The sequence below is a fragment of the Phyllostomus discolor genome, chromosome X (genome assembly GCF_004126475.2).
Source record: "Phyllostomus discolor isolate MPI-MPIP mPhyDis1 chromosome X, mPhyDis1.pri.v3, whole genome shotgun sequence".
Lineage (NCBI taxonomy): Eukaryota > Metazoa > Chordata > Mammalia > Chiroptera > Phyllostomidae > Phyllostomus > Phyllostomus discolor.
The window spans coordinates 97,164,874-97,182,968 of NC_050198.1; the positions used below are offsets into that span (position 1 = coordinate 97,164,874).

The 18,095-nt window shown below is 45.9% G+C and overlaps 1 protein-coding gene across 1 annotated transcript; it reads right to left on the reverse strand.

Moving 5' to 3' along the window:
• Nucleotides 1-3,419: 3,419 nt before the first annotated feature.
• LOC114504927 (Y-box-binding protein 1-like) lies at nt 3,420-7,435 on the reverse strand. The gene is made up of 2 exons (XM_028522761.1): nt 6,291-7,435; nt 3,420-3,477 (listed from the first exon to the last, which is right to left on the reverse strand). The coding sequence occupies exons 1-2, from the start codon at nt 7,433-7,435 to the stop codon at nt 3,420-3,422; spliced, it is 1,203 nt and encodes a 400-aa protein (XP_028378562.1).
• Between the last annotated feature and the right edge of the window lie 10,660 nt (nt 7,436-18,095).

Here is an 18,095-nt window from a genome sequence, read left to right on the forward strand (position 1 = left end):
CCCAATGTTGAGTTGTTTTTGTGGTGAGAAATTACAGGGGGAAAGTAAGTGATATTTATTTTAGTGAGTGCTTGGCCTCTCATGTTACCTGTGAGATAGGAAGCAACAGAAGTGAAGGGGAAAAAAGGAAAGCTGAAGGTGGAGATTACACAGGACCGGTCTGGGATTTTGGGTTAGTTTGTCCACAACAGATGGTGCCTGCTTCACTTCCTAGTGATTTTAAATTTCAAGTCCTCTGTTGGTTGTACAGCCCAGTTAGGTTCAAGAGCTTTCTTTAGATAGGATCGTGAATCCGGGAGTTAACATTTTAAGATTTTGTCATACATAGCTTAGTTAAGATACCTGAAATCCTGTAAGGATCAGGTAGGGAGGAAAAGAACATTTTAATTTTGCTTACATAGGTATAATTTGACAAATTGCCATAGGCCATAGGTAGCATAGGAGGAAAAAAAAAACACTTTCTCATATTTCACAAAGATTTTAAAAACAGTGATTTTTATTTTTTAAATTATTTTATTGTTGTTCAAATAGTTGTCTGCATTTATCCTCCACCATCCCCACCCACCCCAGTCATCCCCACCTCCCTCCCCTGCTTCCACCCCTTCTTGGTTTTGTCCATGTGTCCTTTATAGATGTTCCTGAAAACTCTTTCCCCCTCCCCCCTTTATCCCTTCCCACCTCCCCTCTGTTGCTGTCAGTTTGTTCTTAATTTTTGTGTCTCCAGTTATATTTTGCTTGCTTGTTTGTTTCATTGATTAGGTTCCACATAGGTGAGATACCAAATACCATATGGTATTTGTCCCTCACCACCTGGCTTATTTCACTTAAGAATAATGTTCTCCAGTTCGATCCATGCTGTTGCAAAGGGTAGGAACTCCTTTCTTTCCTTCTGCAAAAACAGTGATATTTTACATAAAAAGTCATAAAATTATGATCATCCTTATCTGTTTACTTAGTCCCATGTTATTAGTCCTTGTTGATCTTAGTCCTTTTAAATTTTGTTTTCAATTACAGCACACATTCAGTATCATTCTGCATTAGTTTCAGGTGTACAGCATCATGGTTAAACAATCCTTATAACTTTACAAAGTGATTCCCCCTCCCGGTATTTCAAGTACCCAGCTGACACCACACATATCAATACTTATTACAATATTATTGACTTAATCTTTTTGTTAGCAGTTTTATGAGTCCAGGTTTTGCATTGGACTTCCATAAATCTTTACTCAATTGAGTGTTATGTTTTTAAAGTTATCACAAAACTACATTGTAGACTACTTGTCAGGGATTTTTTAACATTAATCTCTCCAGTGTGAAACGCATCTGTAGGAACATTTTTTGCCCAAAGCATCCAAGTAAAACCATATAATTGTCTGTAAATGTGGAAGACTTAAAACTAGCCATGGTTAAAGATCTGGTGAGAGTTTACATGCACATACATAAAAATAATGTAATTGCCTTAATTATATCTCCCATTCTTAGTTTCCTTGGCCATATATAAAATTCTTAAGATCCCTTTTCCATAAACCTTTTGCAACTCCCACAAACCTTCTGCAAATTTTATGTAACTTTCAGGTTTTTTTCCTCTTCTTTCTTCTCTTATTTTTATTTTTCTTAAAGATTTAATTTATTTATTTTTAGAGAGAGGGGAAGGGAGGGAGAAAAAGAGGGAGAGAAACATCAATGTGTGAGAGACACATTGACTGGTTTCATCTCACACACCCCCTACTGGGGACCTGGCCTGCAACCCAGGCATGCGCACTGACCGGGAATCAAATGGTCGACACTTGGTTTGCAGGGCGGCACTCAATCCACTGAACCACACCAGCCAGGGCTCCTTTCTTTTTTAAAAAGTCATTTTATTTTAGGACAAAATTAATTTTTACTTCCTTATTCCCCCCAAACTCGTGGGTTTTTTTACGTCCTTCCTTATCCAAAATCACACTCGATTTTCCTTCCTCTCAACAAAAGTGCATCTCCATGCTTTATAACTTCTTTTGTTGAAAATAGAACATCTGATTTTTTTCACATAAAGTCATTTTGTTTCATCCTAATTATTATCTATGAGTTTTGTTAAAAACATTACTTCTTTTGTAAGTCAATTTTGGCAAGGTATGGGTTCCTCGCCAAAGGAACACTTTGCATTTGAAAAAGTCCTCCTTTTTCCCCTCCAGTCTCTGTGGGCATTGTCTTGGTTAGCTCCTGGGTGTTTACGTTTCAAAGACATTTACAACTTTAAGAGACAGAGAAATACTGCAAGTTTTTTAGCATTATACCAGGGTATGTCAGAATTTTAGGAATTTTATGTAATAAAAAGTTTAGCACCATTTATTTGGCAATGCCTCCCATGTAATCTAACATACCACTAAGTCTAATTATGTTAACATTTGGTCAAATAGAATCATAAGTCGTTGTGGAACAATATTTACATTATTCACTTAATTGTGGTGAGGACTAAAGACTTTTCAGGAAAACACAGAAAGTTAAATGGTTGTGAGTAAAATTTAGCTTTTTTAACAATGAGAAGACTCGGTTACCTGAAGCATTATAGACTGAGGAGAAAGGACACGAGGAATTTTCTTAAGAATGCATAAAATTCGTGCTTTCCCTTTATCCTTTTTTATTAAGAGGACCTGGTTCCCATACCCGGTTCCAGGGAACTCCAGTCCATGGAAATGAGGCCACTTTAGATCCTGCTGGAGATGCCAGATAAGTTAACCTAAAAATAAAAGGCCTTCAAAGTCGGAGGCAACAACCATTTACATGAGATTTTTTAAAAATACAGAAGAAAAAAATAGTTCTACAGGAAGCAGTGATTCAGGCAGAAGCCCAAATAGTGTTCCAATTAGGACACAAAGGCAATGGGTAATTATGAGAAATTGAAGGGGAACAATTGCATCAATACAAGAAAAGCATTGTTTTTTTATTAGTGCAGGTAAGCTAACATGAGTGGTGCGGGTTCTGAACAATTTTTAAAAAAATTTTCAGTCCAGCAGCCATCAGTCCAGTAGTCCCTATCAGCCTTCTTGTTATCACTGCAAACAGCTCTTTGGGGCATACTGTTGCTTTAGGCCCAGTCCAATGGTTATTTGACCCTGTCTTAACATTTCAGAGGTTTGCGGCATAAGACATGTAAGGCAATTCCTCTGGGAGGGCGGCTCCAGCTCCTCTTTAAAGTGTCTCTGTTTGTATTACTTTTTACACTAGGAAGCTCATGTGAGGCCCGTATACATTAAGCTTAAATCTAAATTCATGGAGCGGGTGAGAAGTTGCAGATATGCTCCCCATAGCTTACCTGAATTCCCCTCTTCACAATGCATATGCTCTCTGCCCTGGTGATCGGGAGGCAGGGCTGCAGCGGTCTCCCCCTGAGATAGCCCTGGGCATGTAGCTGGGGGGCGCCTTCTATAAGACCTGGTCTAGGTTGCCAGGGACATGGGGTACCTGGGGTCTTGCTGGTGGGCAGCTTTTCTGGGGCTACAGGGAACATGGGGCGTTGTGACGCAGAGGCACTGGAGTCTGCTTAGGGGCCCAGCTGCTGGGGTCGCAGGGGTCCCAGGGCGAGGTGGTCGGCTATGCGGCTCCAGGGTGCTTACTGGGGGCCAGGGGAGAGGGGCTGCAGCAGGCGCTCCCTGAGTTCACCTGGGGTGCAAGGCTCTGGGGGCCCATGGGGGCCTGGCAGGCTGGGGCTGTGGCTAATGCTGACTGTGGCTGCAGTGGGTGCTGGCTGAGTTGGCTGGATTGCAGGGAGCGTGGGGTGCCCTGGCGGGCCAGCGGGCCTAGGCTGTAGCAGTCGCAGGGTGAGGTGGCCTAGGATGAGGGTCTCTGGGGGCGCCAAGAGAGGCAGTCTCCCTGAGGCTGCTGCTAATGCAGGGCAACGTGGTCAGGGTGCAGTGCGGAGGCCTTGCAGGGTGGCTGGAGTGCCATCTAGCGGGAGGAGGAATGTCAACAACGGTGTTTGCCAGCTCCTCACATCCAAGGGAGTTCTGGCAAGTTCCCCACACATTTCTTTGGCAGGCAGGTGTCTTGGGGTTACTAAGTGGATTTCCTTCGTGTATAGTCTAGTTGCCCTTCGAATCTCTGTATTATCAATGTGCGTTATAGCAGGCTCCTCTGCTCTTGCCAGCCACTCAAGTGATATCTCTCTCCACCCCAAGTCTCCCCTTTGGGGTGAGGTTCCCGTGGTCACCCCACGTCAGTTTCTCCTGCAACAACTCTGTGTGGTCCCTTTCTCATTTGCTGTTTAGAAGGAATTGCTCTACAAGTAGGTGTATAGTCCCTGCGTCCTAGTCTGCCATCTAGGAGCTGACTCTAAGATAAAAATTTTAATTCAAGTATCAAGCAGTGACTCCTTTAACCTGGAGCCAAGCCCACCATTGCCTGGGTCGCCTATTTTTCCTCTCTCAGCAGAGCACTCCCTCCAGCATGTAGTCATTGTCAGTTTTGTGTCACTCTCCACCAGACATTGGGCTCCTTGAGAGCAGGGACCATCTTCTTCACCATGATGCAACTCCTATGCCTGGCAGAGTGTCTGGCACAAGTCGGCACTCAAATATATGCTGAATGAGTAATTTTACTGCTTCTACTCAGACTGCTTGAAGATATTTGGCCATACCGAATGACAGTACCCACTCTCCTAATCTCTTATGCTAGTCTATAATGAGCTATACAATGCATCAACTTTAACACAAGAAAAGTACTTTGATTTTGCTATTAATAGTCCAATTTTTTAATTTGTAAAATGAGGTTTTAAAGACTCCTGTTGGCTTCAAATTTATTAACCACTCACTCCCCCCAAACCCAGCCCCTGCCTCCCTCCCACCAACCCCACCATATGTTCAAAGGAAAACCAGGATAGGGAAGTCGGAGCCTCTCTGTCTGATCAGAAAGGGCCAGAGCTGGGCTAAACCTCGCTTGTGCAGCCTTCTGGGAATCCTCCACAGGGCCCCCTGAATGGACTCAACCAGGAAGCCCAGATGGAAACTATGGACTAGATGTTTCTCTTCAGCTCCAGAGGCATGCCCAACAATAATTGTACCTGCTTCCATGCCCATTTTTTTCTTCAGCTTTTTCCCTAGCTTTATTGAGATATAATTGATGTATAACATTTTGTAAATTTAAGATGCATGATATGGTGATTTGATATATGCATTTATCATGTCATGTTTACTAAGATAATTAACACATCCTACCCTTGACATAATTACCATTTTGGTGCTGTTGTCGTGTTGAGAGCACTGAAGCTGTACTCTTTTTTTCTTGCTCTTCAAATGTTCATTTATTTTTTTATTGGTGTTCAGTTATAGTTGTCCCACCTTTTTCCCCATTGCTTTCCTCTGCCCCGTCCCCCCCACTCCCACTGTCAATCCCCCCAGTGTCTGTGCCCATGAGTCCTCTATTTGTGCTCTTATAGTAACTTTCAAGTATACCAAAGAGGATCTTTACCTAAGTCAGCATGCTGTAGATTAGGTCCCCAGAACTTATTCATCTCCTAACTGAAAGTGTGTACCTTTGGACCAAGATCTACCCATTTCCCCCACCCTCTACCCCTCATGTCCACTTTCTTACAGATACCTAAGTGATATTAGATCAAATCCACTGAAAGAAACTATTTCCAGAGGAGGCCAATTCTATGGGGGTGGGGGGAGGGGGGAGGATGAAAAAGGAAGTGATGGGGACACTTCTTCCCTCTCTGTGTATTCTCATCCTTTACAATATCTGGAGAAGTTCAATCCCTAAGCCCAGGTTTAGTCTTCAGTATGATGTTTGCTGGAACTGGTTCTGATAAAAGGACTCAGCACCATTTTGTACTGGCAGGCTTTAAAAAAATCAGACAACAGTGATAACAGATAACAGCAAAGTGAAATGATTTATTGAGAAAATGACCACTCAGGTGAGAAATACCACACAATATGAGATGATCTTCAATATCAGATCATCTTTGTTTTTGCATAACACACAAATCTTTAAAATGCTGCACCTCATTCACCTGGGGGTGTAGAATCATAGCTGTGATCCTGGTCAGATAATTTAAAAGAATGGAATCAGGGGTGTGTGCGTGTGAGAGTGTGTGAGTGCGTGTGTGCCTGTGTGTGTGTGTGGACACCACTAAGGCAGATGGTAAGAAAGAGGAGTTTAGAAATATACAGATCTTGTCATTTACCCTCAACCCTTGAGAAAGGAGCATGTATTTTTCTCAGGGCACAAACCTACCAGACAATATGCATGTTTGGGCAGTATGACGCCGAAGAGCACCATCTCCTGAAGGGGACATCACCGGCTGTCCAGACCTGGGAGTCCCTGGGAGGCAGCCGAGCTGATAATGGGCCTGAGCAGCAGAGGAGGCTCTTGCAACTGCGGCTTCCCCCTCGGAGGCGCTGGTCTTCTGGGCGACACAAGCGGGTTTCCCAGCAGGGCCCTTCCAGATCTCACCCTCTCCTCCTTCGGGTGTCTGGCCTTGTTCGTCAGGCGGCTGCTGCAGGCGATAGCAACCCCAGGGGTAGTTTGGCCAGTGGCATCCATAGCGTGGTGGGGACCCCTGCTGCAGGCGGTGGGCAGCGCTCCAGCTGTCGATCTTTTCTGCTTCCAGCTCCTGGGTGACTTCGGGTGAGGGCTTCCGATAAGGGGCAGTGCTTCGGCCCCTAGGGCGGCTCAGACGGTAGCTGAGCCCACATCCCTGCGGCGGTGGGCCCGGTGCGCCCTCGGGCCCTGCGGCTGGTGCAGGCGCAGGCAGGTGCACGGCCCACCGGTCATTGACGGGAGCTAAGGTGGCAGGGCTGCAGGTGGCGCCCGGGGCCTCCTGGAAGGGCGGGAAGCGCCACTGTCGCTGGGTGTAGGGGTTGCTGGTCAGGCAGTACGTCTGGCCCTTGGCTGCGGGGACGTCTCCTCTGCCGGCCTTGCCGTCGACGACGTCCTCTTTGGCGCCCCTGGTACCACAGAGAGGCTGTGGCGCTCCAAGGTACATGTTGAAGAAGCAGCAGCCCTTCGCTGGGGCGCCAGCTGGCCGGGTCACGTTGACGGCCTTGGTGCCCCGCTCACCCTGCAGCACGTCGAACTCCACAGCCTCCCTGGTGCCCAAGGAGCGCCAGTGCTTGCGAGGACCGCTCCGGACGATGTCCGAGCAGTGAACGAACACTTCTTCCTGCGTGTCGTGCCTTATGATGAAACCGTACCCGCACTTCACGTGGTACCACTTGACGGATCCGCTCACCCTCTGGGCGATGACTTTCTCGGGCGCCTTTCCCTGGGTTCCTGCTGCCGCCATGGCTTCCAGGGTCCGGTGTCTACCTGCGTCGCTGGTGACTGGGGCCCGGGGACAGTCTCCACCTTCCAGGTGCAGCAGGTCTTCCAGCCAGGCTTGGCGGGAGACTGAGACGGCCACCCCCCAGCGTCCGGCCTCTGCAGCCTCACTCAGGAGGCCATGCTTTCTCTCCATTCTCAGAAGGAGTGAGGGCAATCTGCCTGCAGGGCTGGGGGCACTGCTAGAGGCAGAGGACTCACTCTAGGACAGTCTCCGGGCAGAGGGACCGAGGACTCTGGCGCTGTGCTCTGAGACTCTTGCGAGTGGCCTGGGCGTGTCCTGGAAAACAGGGCGTGGCTTCATGGTGACGTCACAGTGGGGGGTGCCCTAGGTGCAGCTCCAGCGAGGGGGCGGGGCCTAAGAGCTCTGCCATGTGTGCCTGGGGCCACTTCCCGAGCCTCTGGGTCCCTCTTGGCCAAGGGGCATGCAGGAAGCTCTAGGAACGGTCTTCCTGAAGACGCGCCTGCTTGTTTGAGTGCGTGCGAAGAGGGGACACATTTTCCATCCCCTTCTGTTGCTTGGGGAGATCCACAGCCTTCTAAGGACACCCTCTCATTGCTCTCTGGGGAAACCATGGTCCTCCTCCAATGCCTTGCAGGCCCTCTCTGGGGGGGAGGCATTTTGTGTGATTCGGGCAACATGGCAACCATATGAAATGAAGACCCAATCAAAGGAGCCTGCTGCCTTTGGGGTCTTCGGTTTTTCTTGTGTGTTTTGTCTTCCTGCACAGGGACACAGGAAGCCCGCCAGGGCTAGAAGGTTAGTAGCGAGAGGACGTTACACTGGTACAGGTTCATCTAGACTAGTGTGAGGTTTGTAAACCAGAGAGAGCCTGAGTGGGAACCCTTTTGTGGCTCCAGTATTGTGGAAACCCTGTGGAAGTAACTGTGTTCTAGTCACCTACCTAAAGCAAGTAGAGCTCGGCCAGAGCTCGGGCAATTCTTCCTTGTGTTTCACTGTAGATGCAAACCTTTTTTATTTTCCAAATAGCTCTTTGATCTTCACCCTAAATGGAGCTTCAGATTTAATTATATAGACACGTGAAGAATTCGGCTTCACTTCAGTGTGTTCTATATGGGAACTTGGTGATGCTGTGACGGAGCCCTGACCCTGCCAGAGTTCTTGTCTACGTGTCATCTCATTGCAGCAAGCAGGCTTCCCTAAGCCCGGGTGGGAGTGTGCTACCTTTGATTCTTACTCTGACTCAGTGCCAGCACAGCATACCTGCTAAGGTGCAGCTAGCTTTCTGAAATCAGCCTTTCCGCAGGGATGGCAGAGCACGCTCAAAGAGTACATTATAAGTCATCAGAAAACTCAGTTTCCACTTATTAATGAGAAAAATGAGCCACGTTGTCCTGGCAGTTTTGAGTTTACAGAACCCCCTCACATCTGGTGCATTTGATCCCTGCAACAACCCACTTTATAAGGAAGTGGGACAGCTACTGTTTTTACTTCACTTTGACAGATGAGGAAACCAGGGCCCAGAGAAAGGAGGTTGCTTGCTTATGTTCAAATATTTAGTGTGAGGTGAACCCTTAAACTTACCTCAGATAAAGTTCACTCCCGCTCCAGGTTTCTTGCCACCATGCTTCACTGGTCTGCACATACAGTTCCGTAACCTGTGTCATCTGCCGTCAGAGACTAGCAACCGCCTTCAGAGAGGTCATGGTCTCATACAACCCAGCAGAGAACCCAAGAAACACCGTTCGTGTGGCTCATCTCTCTCCCCTGTGTCCTGACTCCCAGGCATGGCACTCTCCAGGGGCAAAAATTGCCTTCCTATCAATTAATGAGCACCCCTTGTTTCCCCCCAGCCCTTCGCCGCACACAATAACCTTTTGCCTGAAGGCCAAAAGAAAGCAAACCCTTCTTACTGTACACTCAGGAACCATTTCTTCACCATGCTGGTATAATACAAAGTGGGAAAAAGGTTCTTGGTTTTTATTTTACTCTTTAAAAAAAACACTTCTGTAGGCATCATTTCTCACTGTTTTTCCAACAAGCGTGAGAGTGTGGCACACTACTGTCCATATCCTCACATCACAGAGAGTAAGGCAGGGGAGCTGGGCAGGGAGCAGCCAACTGACCTACCCGAGGCCACCCATGAACTGAGTGCAGAGCCGAGATAATACCGCTGGACCTTCCAGCCAGCCCTCTGATCCCTAGTCCACCGTGCTCTCCGTGGCCCCATGAGGCCACTTCCTGATGCAGTCAACAGATCTTTCTTTCATGTCCTGACAGCTCTCCTTGCTGCTTCCCACATTTACCATGCCCATTCCCATCTCTGTGTCTGTGTTCACTTTTCCCTCATTCTCCTAGGAACAATTTCTCCTCCCTCCTGGCTATGTAAATTTTACCTTTCTAGTCCCAGTTTGGCAATTCCCTCCCACCCCCCATTCCAAATGCACAAGTCCACCTCGATGTCTTCCTTCTCAGAAACTTAGTTACACTTACAGCCTGATGATCAATGACGACCCTACTTCTTCCCTATGTGTAAGGTTTTCTGTCTCACGATTATTCCCAGCTGGATTCTAAGGCCACTGATGAGTGAATGGTTATTCCTTCTCTCAGTTTCCTCTCCGCGTATCATTCTGCCTGGGACAGTGCTGGCTGTATGAAGGGCCACCACACATGCACACTTGTGGGTTAAATCTATGTCTCCTTTTCCCCCTCAAAGTGGCCGCATCCTTGAATTCCATACAGTTGCAGGCACTGTGCCAGGCGTGAAGGAGATGCTAAGGAGATTCACTGAGCTGGACTGCACATGTCCTTTTGAGTTGCCTGTTGTTGTTTTCATGATGCACAGGAAAGTGCTTTGGAGCCATCATGGAGATCCATGAAACTTTCCTGGTTTGGGTGCATTTTATGCAAGAAGAAAGGCTTTGTGGAAAAAAATATGATATGAATTACTAGTTCAAGTTTAAGGTTTAATTTGCTGAGCCTTTCGTATTATTTTTATTGAAACCATCAGGTTCTGCTTATCTCTTTTTCTCTATTTTGCACTTCATACATCCTGTGAAGCACAGTATTTTATTCCTATTATTCAAGAGTTGGAGGTTAATTCAGGTTTAAAGTATACTGTCTGATCCATGGGCTTATTGCTTAAAAATAAAATCTCAGCTGCCGCAGCCACAAAATAGAACTGAACGCCAGACAGCAGAGTCCATCCAGGCCCACGACGAAAGGTAATAACATTAAGCTGAGGAGTAAAGAAGTTGGCAGTCTCACGAGAGGACAAAAATGCTTCAGGGCCTCTTTTCTTACCAGTTCACTGGCGGTTCCTGTTTGAAAGGTCAGTGGACTAAACACAAAGCAGAACCTCATCCATCTTGTTCCTTCTACAACCACCCCATTAACGCCAGCCTCTCTTGACTGCTGCTTACTGTCCAATGCAACAGAAAGCTAACAATACAGACAAAAAAATAGAAGGACATCTAGAAAATGGAACCGAGCATGCCTACCCTTGCAATGCCCCACATCATGCAAATGACACACAGTAAAAGTCAGGGTAGCTCGTTAATAAGTGATTTAAAATATGGGCAGTGTTGCTATCGTCAGTGCACCCTCTGCTAAGGTTTTCAGAGCTAAAAATCATTTGGAAGAGCTAAGAATCTTAACTCAGAAGGTTTGGGTTTGACTCCTGGAATGGCCTAATGTTGTCTGTTTAGCCTTGAGCAAATCACATCGCCTTTCTGAGATGTAGACTCGTCACATGTAAAAAGAAAATATAGATGCTTTACCTATCTAGTTCACAAAGGTGTGGTGGCAATTATGTAGAATACTCCATGTGAACAAAGTAAGTTATGTAAACCATAGGCCATGAACATCTTGCCATACAACACTATCTGTGTTAAAAAGAAACAGATGAAGAGGGAATAAAAAAGAAAAGACTGAAAGAGAAATAGTGATGGTTAATTTTATGTGTCAATTTGGCTGGGCCATGGTGCCCAGGTATGTAGTCAAACATTATTATGGATGATTCTGTGTGGGTGCTTTTGGATGAGAATAAATTTTCAATCCATAGACTTTACATGAATTGCCATCTAGAATGAGGGTGGGCCTTATCCAATCAGGTGAAGGTGAGAACAAAACCAAAAACTGACCTCCTCTGAGCACAAGGGAATTCTGCAGCAGATGGCCCTTGGACTTGATCTGCAATGTGGGCTCCTCTCTCTGTCTCCAGCTTGACAGCCTCTGGATATAAATTGCAGTCTCGGCTCTCCCTTCAGTAGCTAGTCTGTGAGCGTATCCTATAGATTTTGGACTTGCCAGTCTCCATAATTGTACAAGCCAATTCCTTGAAATAAATCTGTTTCTTTGTCTATCTCTGTCTCTCTCCTTCTGTGCATGTGCACTCACATTCTCATGCACACACACACACACACACTCGTGCATCTAATTGCTTCTGTTTCTCTGGAGAACCCTGTCTCATTCAAACTTTGGTACTGTTTCTACAGAACAGACCCTTAATAAAGTTTTTTTAAATTGGTTGTGGGGTTCTAGATTTGGCTGTTGAATCTGATTATACTTAAAGGCACTAACTACTCCATCTCCAGCAGTCAAAAGCCCCCTGATAGCCCATGGTGTGATGTGGCAGTAGAGACACACAAAATTCCACCATTGGATACTCTTAATCAAGCACTTGTAAGAGGCAAGGAACTGAGTGACCATGCATATGATACCCTAAAACATTTCTGTCAAACTACAGAGTGTAATGAGAATGTCTGGTTGCTCCTAATGGCACTGAACCAGGTGGGAAAAGAAAAGGATGAGCTCAGAGATGTCAATACCCTGCTCTAACACTGCTTAAGTGATCTGAAAGCTTCTTTGTCTGCCCTTAAAGAGTCTTCTTTTCTGCAGCCTCGAGGCCGAGCTTGCTGGAAACAAAACCCAGAATCTCATTCAGTGAGTGGCTGAAGTATAATGCCAATTGAATTCCCGAACTCCCTGTGTATCAACCATGAAAGTGAAGGCACTGATTGGGGAGGAATGGGATCCTGCTTGTTGGAATGGGAACACACCAGAAGACCTTGATGAAGCAGGGAACACTGAGCTCCTGAACACTCATGAGTCATCTTCACCAGTGGAAGTAGCTTCTTCAAACCTTGTAGACATAGCCTTTCTGCCCCAGTCTAAGGAGATTAGCCCTGAATTGCCCGAGGGAAGTGTAATGTCCTCCCCTGAGGAAATGTCCTTGAAAGACACTGCTGCTGCTTCTCAGGACCCACCACCTGTCTCTGCTTCTAGACCTGTAACAGGACTACAGTCACAGAAGGGTCCTTAAAGAGAGGTAAAAAAGTATAACCTGTGAGGGGGTGTACTGTACTCCAAAAGAGCTACTAGAGTTTTCTAATTTATACAGACAGAGACATGGAAACATGGATGGGCTTGAGTGTTAAGGGTGCAGGATAGCAGTGGAAGGAACATAAATTTGAATCAGAGAGAATTTACTGACTTGGGCCCACTAAGCAGAGGTTCTGCATTTATTGTTGCAGCTTAGAGCATTAGAAAGGGTTCTATGAGTTTGGTTGGTTGGTCTGCTAACACATGGACCTAAATGTGGCCAAAGGCATGTGAACTGGAAATGCCGGGCCTGCCCCTGCTTTACCGTAGAAAAAAAGGGATTCAAAGGGTGGGGAGATTGGAGTGTTAGAATACATTTGGTACTTAAGACCTGTTCACCCATCCTGGGAGGGTCTGCAGGACACATCCTTCACCACAGCTGTGAGAAATAAATTTGAGGGGAGCCCCAGCATCCTTGAAGAGCTCTGTGATCACTCTTCTCTGTAGACAAGAACTTACAGTGGGAATCGCTGCCACAGAATTGGGGAATCTAAAGGCAATGGCAGCAAATTGTATCTCCAGGTGGCAGGGGCCAAATGGCATCATTCAGCCTCCAGAGGTAAGGCAGGCATTGTTCCCACAGTGGCCAGCAGGGTGACAGCAGAGTCAGAATAGTCTGACTCCAAGAGACCACTGGAGTTGCCTACTTCATCGTGGGTTTTGTTACTTGAAAGAAGTGTATAGGAAGCCTACTAAATTCTTACTTGATCTGTATTACCAGAAATATTTCTAGATCAGGGAACACAAGTCTAACTTAGAAAAAAATAACAGGTAGTCACAGCTCCTGAATCAATTCCCAGACTTGAGGCAGTTTATAGACCTAAAACCTCTGGAATGTAGGGGAGGTCAGGTCCCTTTATGAAAGGCCATCTGAAGGCTCAGATACAGCACCAGCTAGGTGGCAATTCCTTGCAGGGCTGGGGCAAGGTCCCCCAGGCAGTTGTGTATACTCTGATTCATCATCCAACATATGCTGTCTGTCCAGAAAAAGTCCAGCCATTGTTAATATAACAAGAACTGTTCATGTGACATGGATGTAACCCGGCAGCCAAGGGGAGTGGGCTGGAAGTGCATGCATGCACAATGATGACTTCACTGTACTAGTCAGCAGGGGCAATAGACACTATTGAGTGAGCATGTGTACTGTGTGGCCATCGCATTCAAAATGACAGAGCAAGTAGGGCAATGAATCTACATCAAATTTCATGTTAAGCTTGAACATTCCTCTGTGGAAAATATTCGGATGACTCAGAAGGCTTTCAGGGATGATGTAATAGTGCAGCACAAATAAAAGTGTGGCACAAATGCTTCAAAGATGGTCAAGGATCTGTTGAAAGTGATCCACATTCTGGAAGTCTTGCAACAAGCAAAAACACCTGAGAATATTGAACATGTACAAGCTGCAATCAACAAAGATCAGTGATTGATAGCACAAGAATGAGAAGCTGATCTCGGGATTCCAAATACTACTGTGTCCGAGATTTTGACACAGGATCTTGGCATGAAACCTGTCATGGTAAAATTCATTCCACGGGTTCTGCTACCACAGCAGAAGGAACATCATGCTGCAGTTGCTAATGACTTGATTCAACCACTACCAATGAACCAGATTTCCTCAAGATCATAACCGGAGATGAATGGTGGGTCTATAGCTATCATCTGGAAATGAAGGCCCAGATGTCCCAATGGAAGTCGCCTGGTTCTCCACACCTGAAGAAGGAGCGGCAAAGTCGCAGCAAGATCCAGACCATGTTAACTGTGTTTTTTGATTGGGAAGGTGTTGTCTATCCCAAGTATGCCCCTCCAGGCCAAACAATTAATAAGGGGTACTGCTCCAATGTTCTTCGTCAGTTGAGAGACACAACATGACGAAAATGACCACAGCTAGGGGCAACTGGTGATTGGCAGCTTCATCAGGACAATGCACCCACTCAGGGATCACATCTCATACAGAGTTTTTTGGTGAAACATCAAATCATCCAGGTGACTCATCCCCCTCCAGTGAAAACTTCTGGCTTTTCCCAAAACTAATATCACTTTTGAGAGGGAAGAGATTTCAGATTGTCGATGAGATTCAGGAAAATATGATGGGGCAGCTGATGATGACTGGGAGAACTGTGTGAGGTCCCAAGGTGCCTACTTTGAAGGGGACAGAGGCATCATTGTCCTTTGTATAGTGTTTCTTGTATCCTGAATCTTCTTCAGTAAATGTGTCTATTTGTCATATTACATGGCTGGCTGCATACTTTCTTGACAGAACTGTATGGTGCTGTTTCTGCCATTGCTTGGGTTCATGGGCCCAGGATTCAAGGTGTGGAAATGGGTGTGGGACCACTCACTGTCACAACCTAGTAACATAGTAGCACAAAGTTGGCTTCCTATCCACACTACCTGATGGTCTGCTGGGCTAGAAGAGGTCTCAGTTCCAAAGGGAGGGATGCTTGCACCCAGATGCACAACAACGATTCCATGGAATTGAAAGTGCAGACTGCCACCTGGCCACTTTGGACTTCTGATGCCCCTGAATCGACAGGCGAAGAAGGAAGTTATTGGGCTGCCTGAGGTTATTGATACTGACTGTCAAGGGCAAGTGAGACGGCCTGTCCACAAGAGAGGTATGGTAGAATATGCCCGGAATGCAGGGGATCCCTGAAGGCATCCCTCCGTAATAACGTGCCCTGAGACTAAACTCAATGGAAACTCTAACAATCAGATTAGGCAGGGTTACTAATGGCCCCGGCCCTCCCTTCAGGAATGAGGACCGGGCACCAGGCCACATAAAGAACCATGACTAGCTGGGGTGGTTGCTGAGGGCAAAGGGAATATGGAATGGGCAGTAGATGAAGGTAGTTATAAATACCTGCCATGGACATGTGACCAGCTTCAAAAAGGGAGACTAATTGTTATGAGTATTTCTTGTTTTGTTATGAATATGTTCCTAAGTAAGCTCCTGTCTGTCTACCCAATATAGTTTTCCTCCTTTGCTATCCCCCTATCTTGTAACATAAGATATATTGACCCGGTATCATATTATTTAAGCAGTGTCAAATTTGCACCACAGTAAGTAAGTTAGGGCAGCAATTTTCAACCTTTTTCATCTCATGGCACATATAAACTCATTACTAAAATTCTGTGGCACACCAAAAAACATTATATTTTTTGCTGGCCTGATGAAAAATAGATATAATTTTGATTCATTCACACTGGACAGCTATTGTTCTTTTGGCTGTTGTCATTTTTTGATTTATCGGTTTACAGGAAAAGAGTTCAGTGCCCTTGACTAAGTAACCAGGTATTGCGTGTCTTAAAAATTCTTGTGGCACACCGGTTGAAAAAATCTGAGTTAGAAGATATCAAGAAGAGAGTAAACATGACCCAAGGACTTTGCCTCCTCTCGTTGTGAAAAGGGTAGGATGTGTTCATTTGTGCACAGGATAGTTGTAGCCTCATAGGTGGAAGTATGACTTTGTCATTGTCTTTATTTGGGGATTCAGTACAGTGTAAGGAGATGCACATGAGTACCAAGGTGATAAGGGGTGAACTTCTGATGGTTAATCCTACGTGTCAACCTGGCTGGGTCACCGTTCCCACCTGTGTGATCAAAGTTTATCCTGGATGTTTTCTGTGAGAGTATTTCAGGTGAGTTTTTACATTTAAATTGGTGGACTTTGAGTGAAGCAGGTTGCATCCCCTTAATGCATGATTAACTTAAGTCTTGAAGAAGCCTTCCCCTGATCAAGAAGGATTCTGTACATCAGCTCTTTTCTGGTCTCCAGCTTGCCAGCATAGCCTACAGGGTTTGGGCTTGCTGGTCTCCTGTTTTAAAATGTACCCAGGATTTGTTTCACTCACGTGTGGTAAGATGATGGAAAGGAAGCCACTGCCTTTGAACGAAGAGTGCGTCACTCACAGTTACTCAGAGAATGAAAAGCATGGCACAATACCCACTGCCCTAAGAGATCACTTACAGGGAGAAGCAAAGAGTGAGGAGCTCAGTCTAATCTCCAGGTCTCCAGTGGGGGCCACGTGAGAGGCAACCACACACTGATGCTTCTCTCCCTCTCTTTCTCCCTCCTTTCCCCCTCTGTAAAAATATATAAATAAAATCTTAAAAAAAAACTGTCTCCTATGATCCAAATGCTTGTCTCCCCCATGAATCCATATGTTAAAATCCTAATGCCAAGCCCTGGCTGGTGTAGCTCAGTGGATTGAGCTCGGGCTGCAAACCAAAGTGTCCCAGGTTCGATTCCCAGCCAGGGTACATGCCTGGGTTGCAGGCCATAACCCCCAGCAACCGCACATTGATGTTTCTCTCTATCTCCCTCCCTCCCCTCTCTAAAAATAAATAAATAAAATCTTTTAAAAAATCCTAATGCCCAACGTGATGGCATTGGGAGGTGGGGCCTTTGGGAGGTAACTAGGTCATGATAGGGAAGGCTTCGTGAATGGCATTAATGCCCTTGTAAAAGAGGCTCCAGAGAGCTTGCTCTCCCCTCTACCACCTGAGAACACAGTGAGGAGATGCCTGGGACCAGTCAAGAAGAGGTCCCTCCCCCAACCAGGACTATGCTGGCTCCTTTATAGTGGACCTTCCAGCCTTCAGAGCTGAAAGAAACACATTTCTGTTATCAGCCATCCAGCCTGCATTATTTTCTTTAGAGCAGCCTGCATGGACTAAGACAAATCAGCCCACATTTTTCCAATGTAGCTGTACCATTCTGCATCCCCCTGCTCCTGCAGTATATTCAAGTTCTAGTTCCTCCGCATCTTTGCCAGCACTTCCTAAAAGTGACATTTTAACTTTAGCCATTCTGACAGGCACATAAGGGTATAGTGTGTCTGTGGGTGTGTGGTACAGATTTTTCATTCTAATTTTTAAAGGTTTTATTTACTTAAATATTTTGAGAGATGAAGGAAGGAGTAAGAGGGAGAGAAACATCAAATTGTGTGGTTGCCTCTCACGTGCCCCCCACTGGTGATGCGGATCCCAGCTTATGGGATCTGCCACATTGTAGATAAGATACGAAACAAATTCACACAGACTACCCAGTCCTGTGGAGGAAAAGGGACAGCATGGTTTTTCTCTCAAGAGGAGAAAAAGCCTGGGCCCTTGCCACCACCGGCCTTTGTTTCTTTTCTGGACACATTACATGATGGTCCTCATTTCCCATGCACAGGTTGGCTTTAGGTGGTTACCTTTTACAGAAAACAAAGGAGATGATGCCACTAATCACATCGCAGAAGAAGGATATTTGCAAGTACAAAGGGGAAAAGTGGTTGAGCAGGTTACACTCCATACTAGGGAGTTTTAGCATGGATTTTAGGAAGTTACAGTAAGTACTTGCTGTCTCAATTCAGGGTGAGGGAGTTTTAGCAAAAGCAAGTCTCATAGAAGTCTAGGTGCAATGCAGACCTGATTCCCCACAGGAGAACCTATCTGTTGGCATGGGTC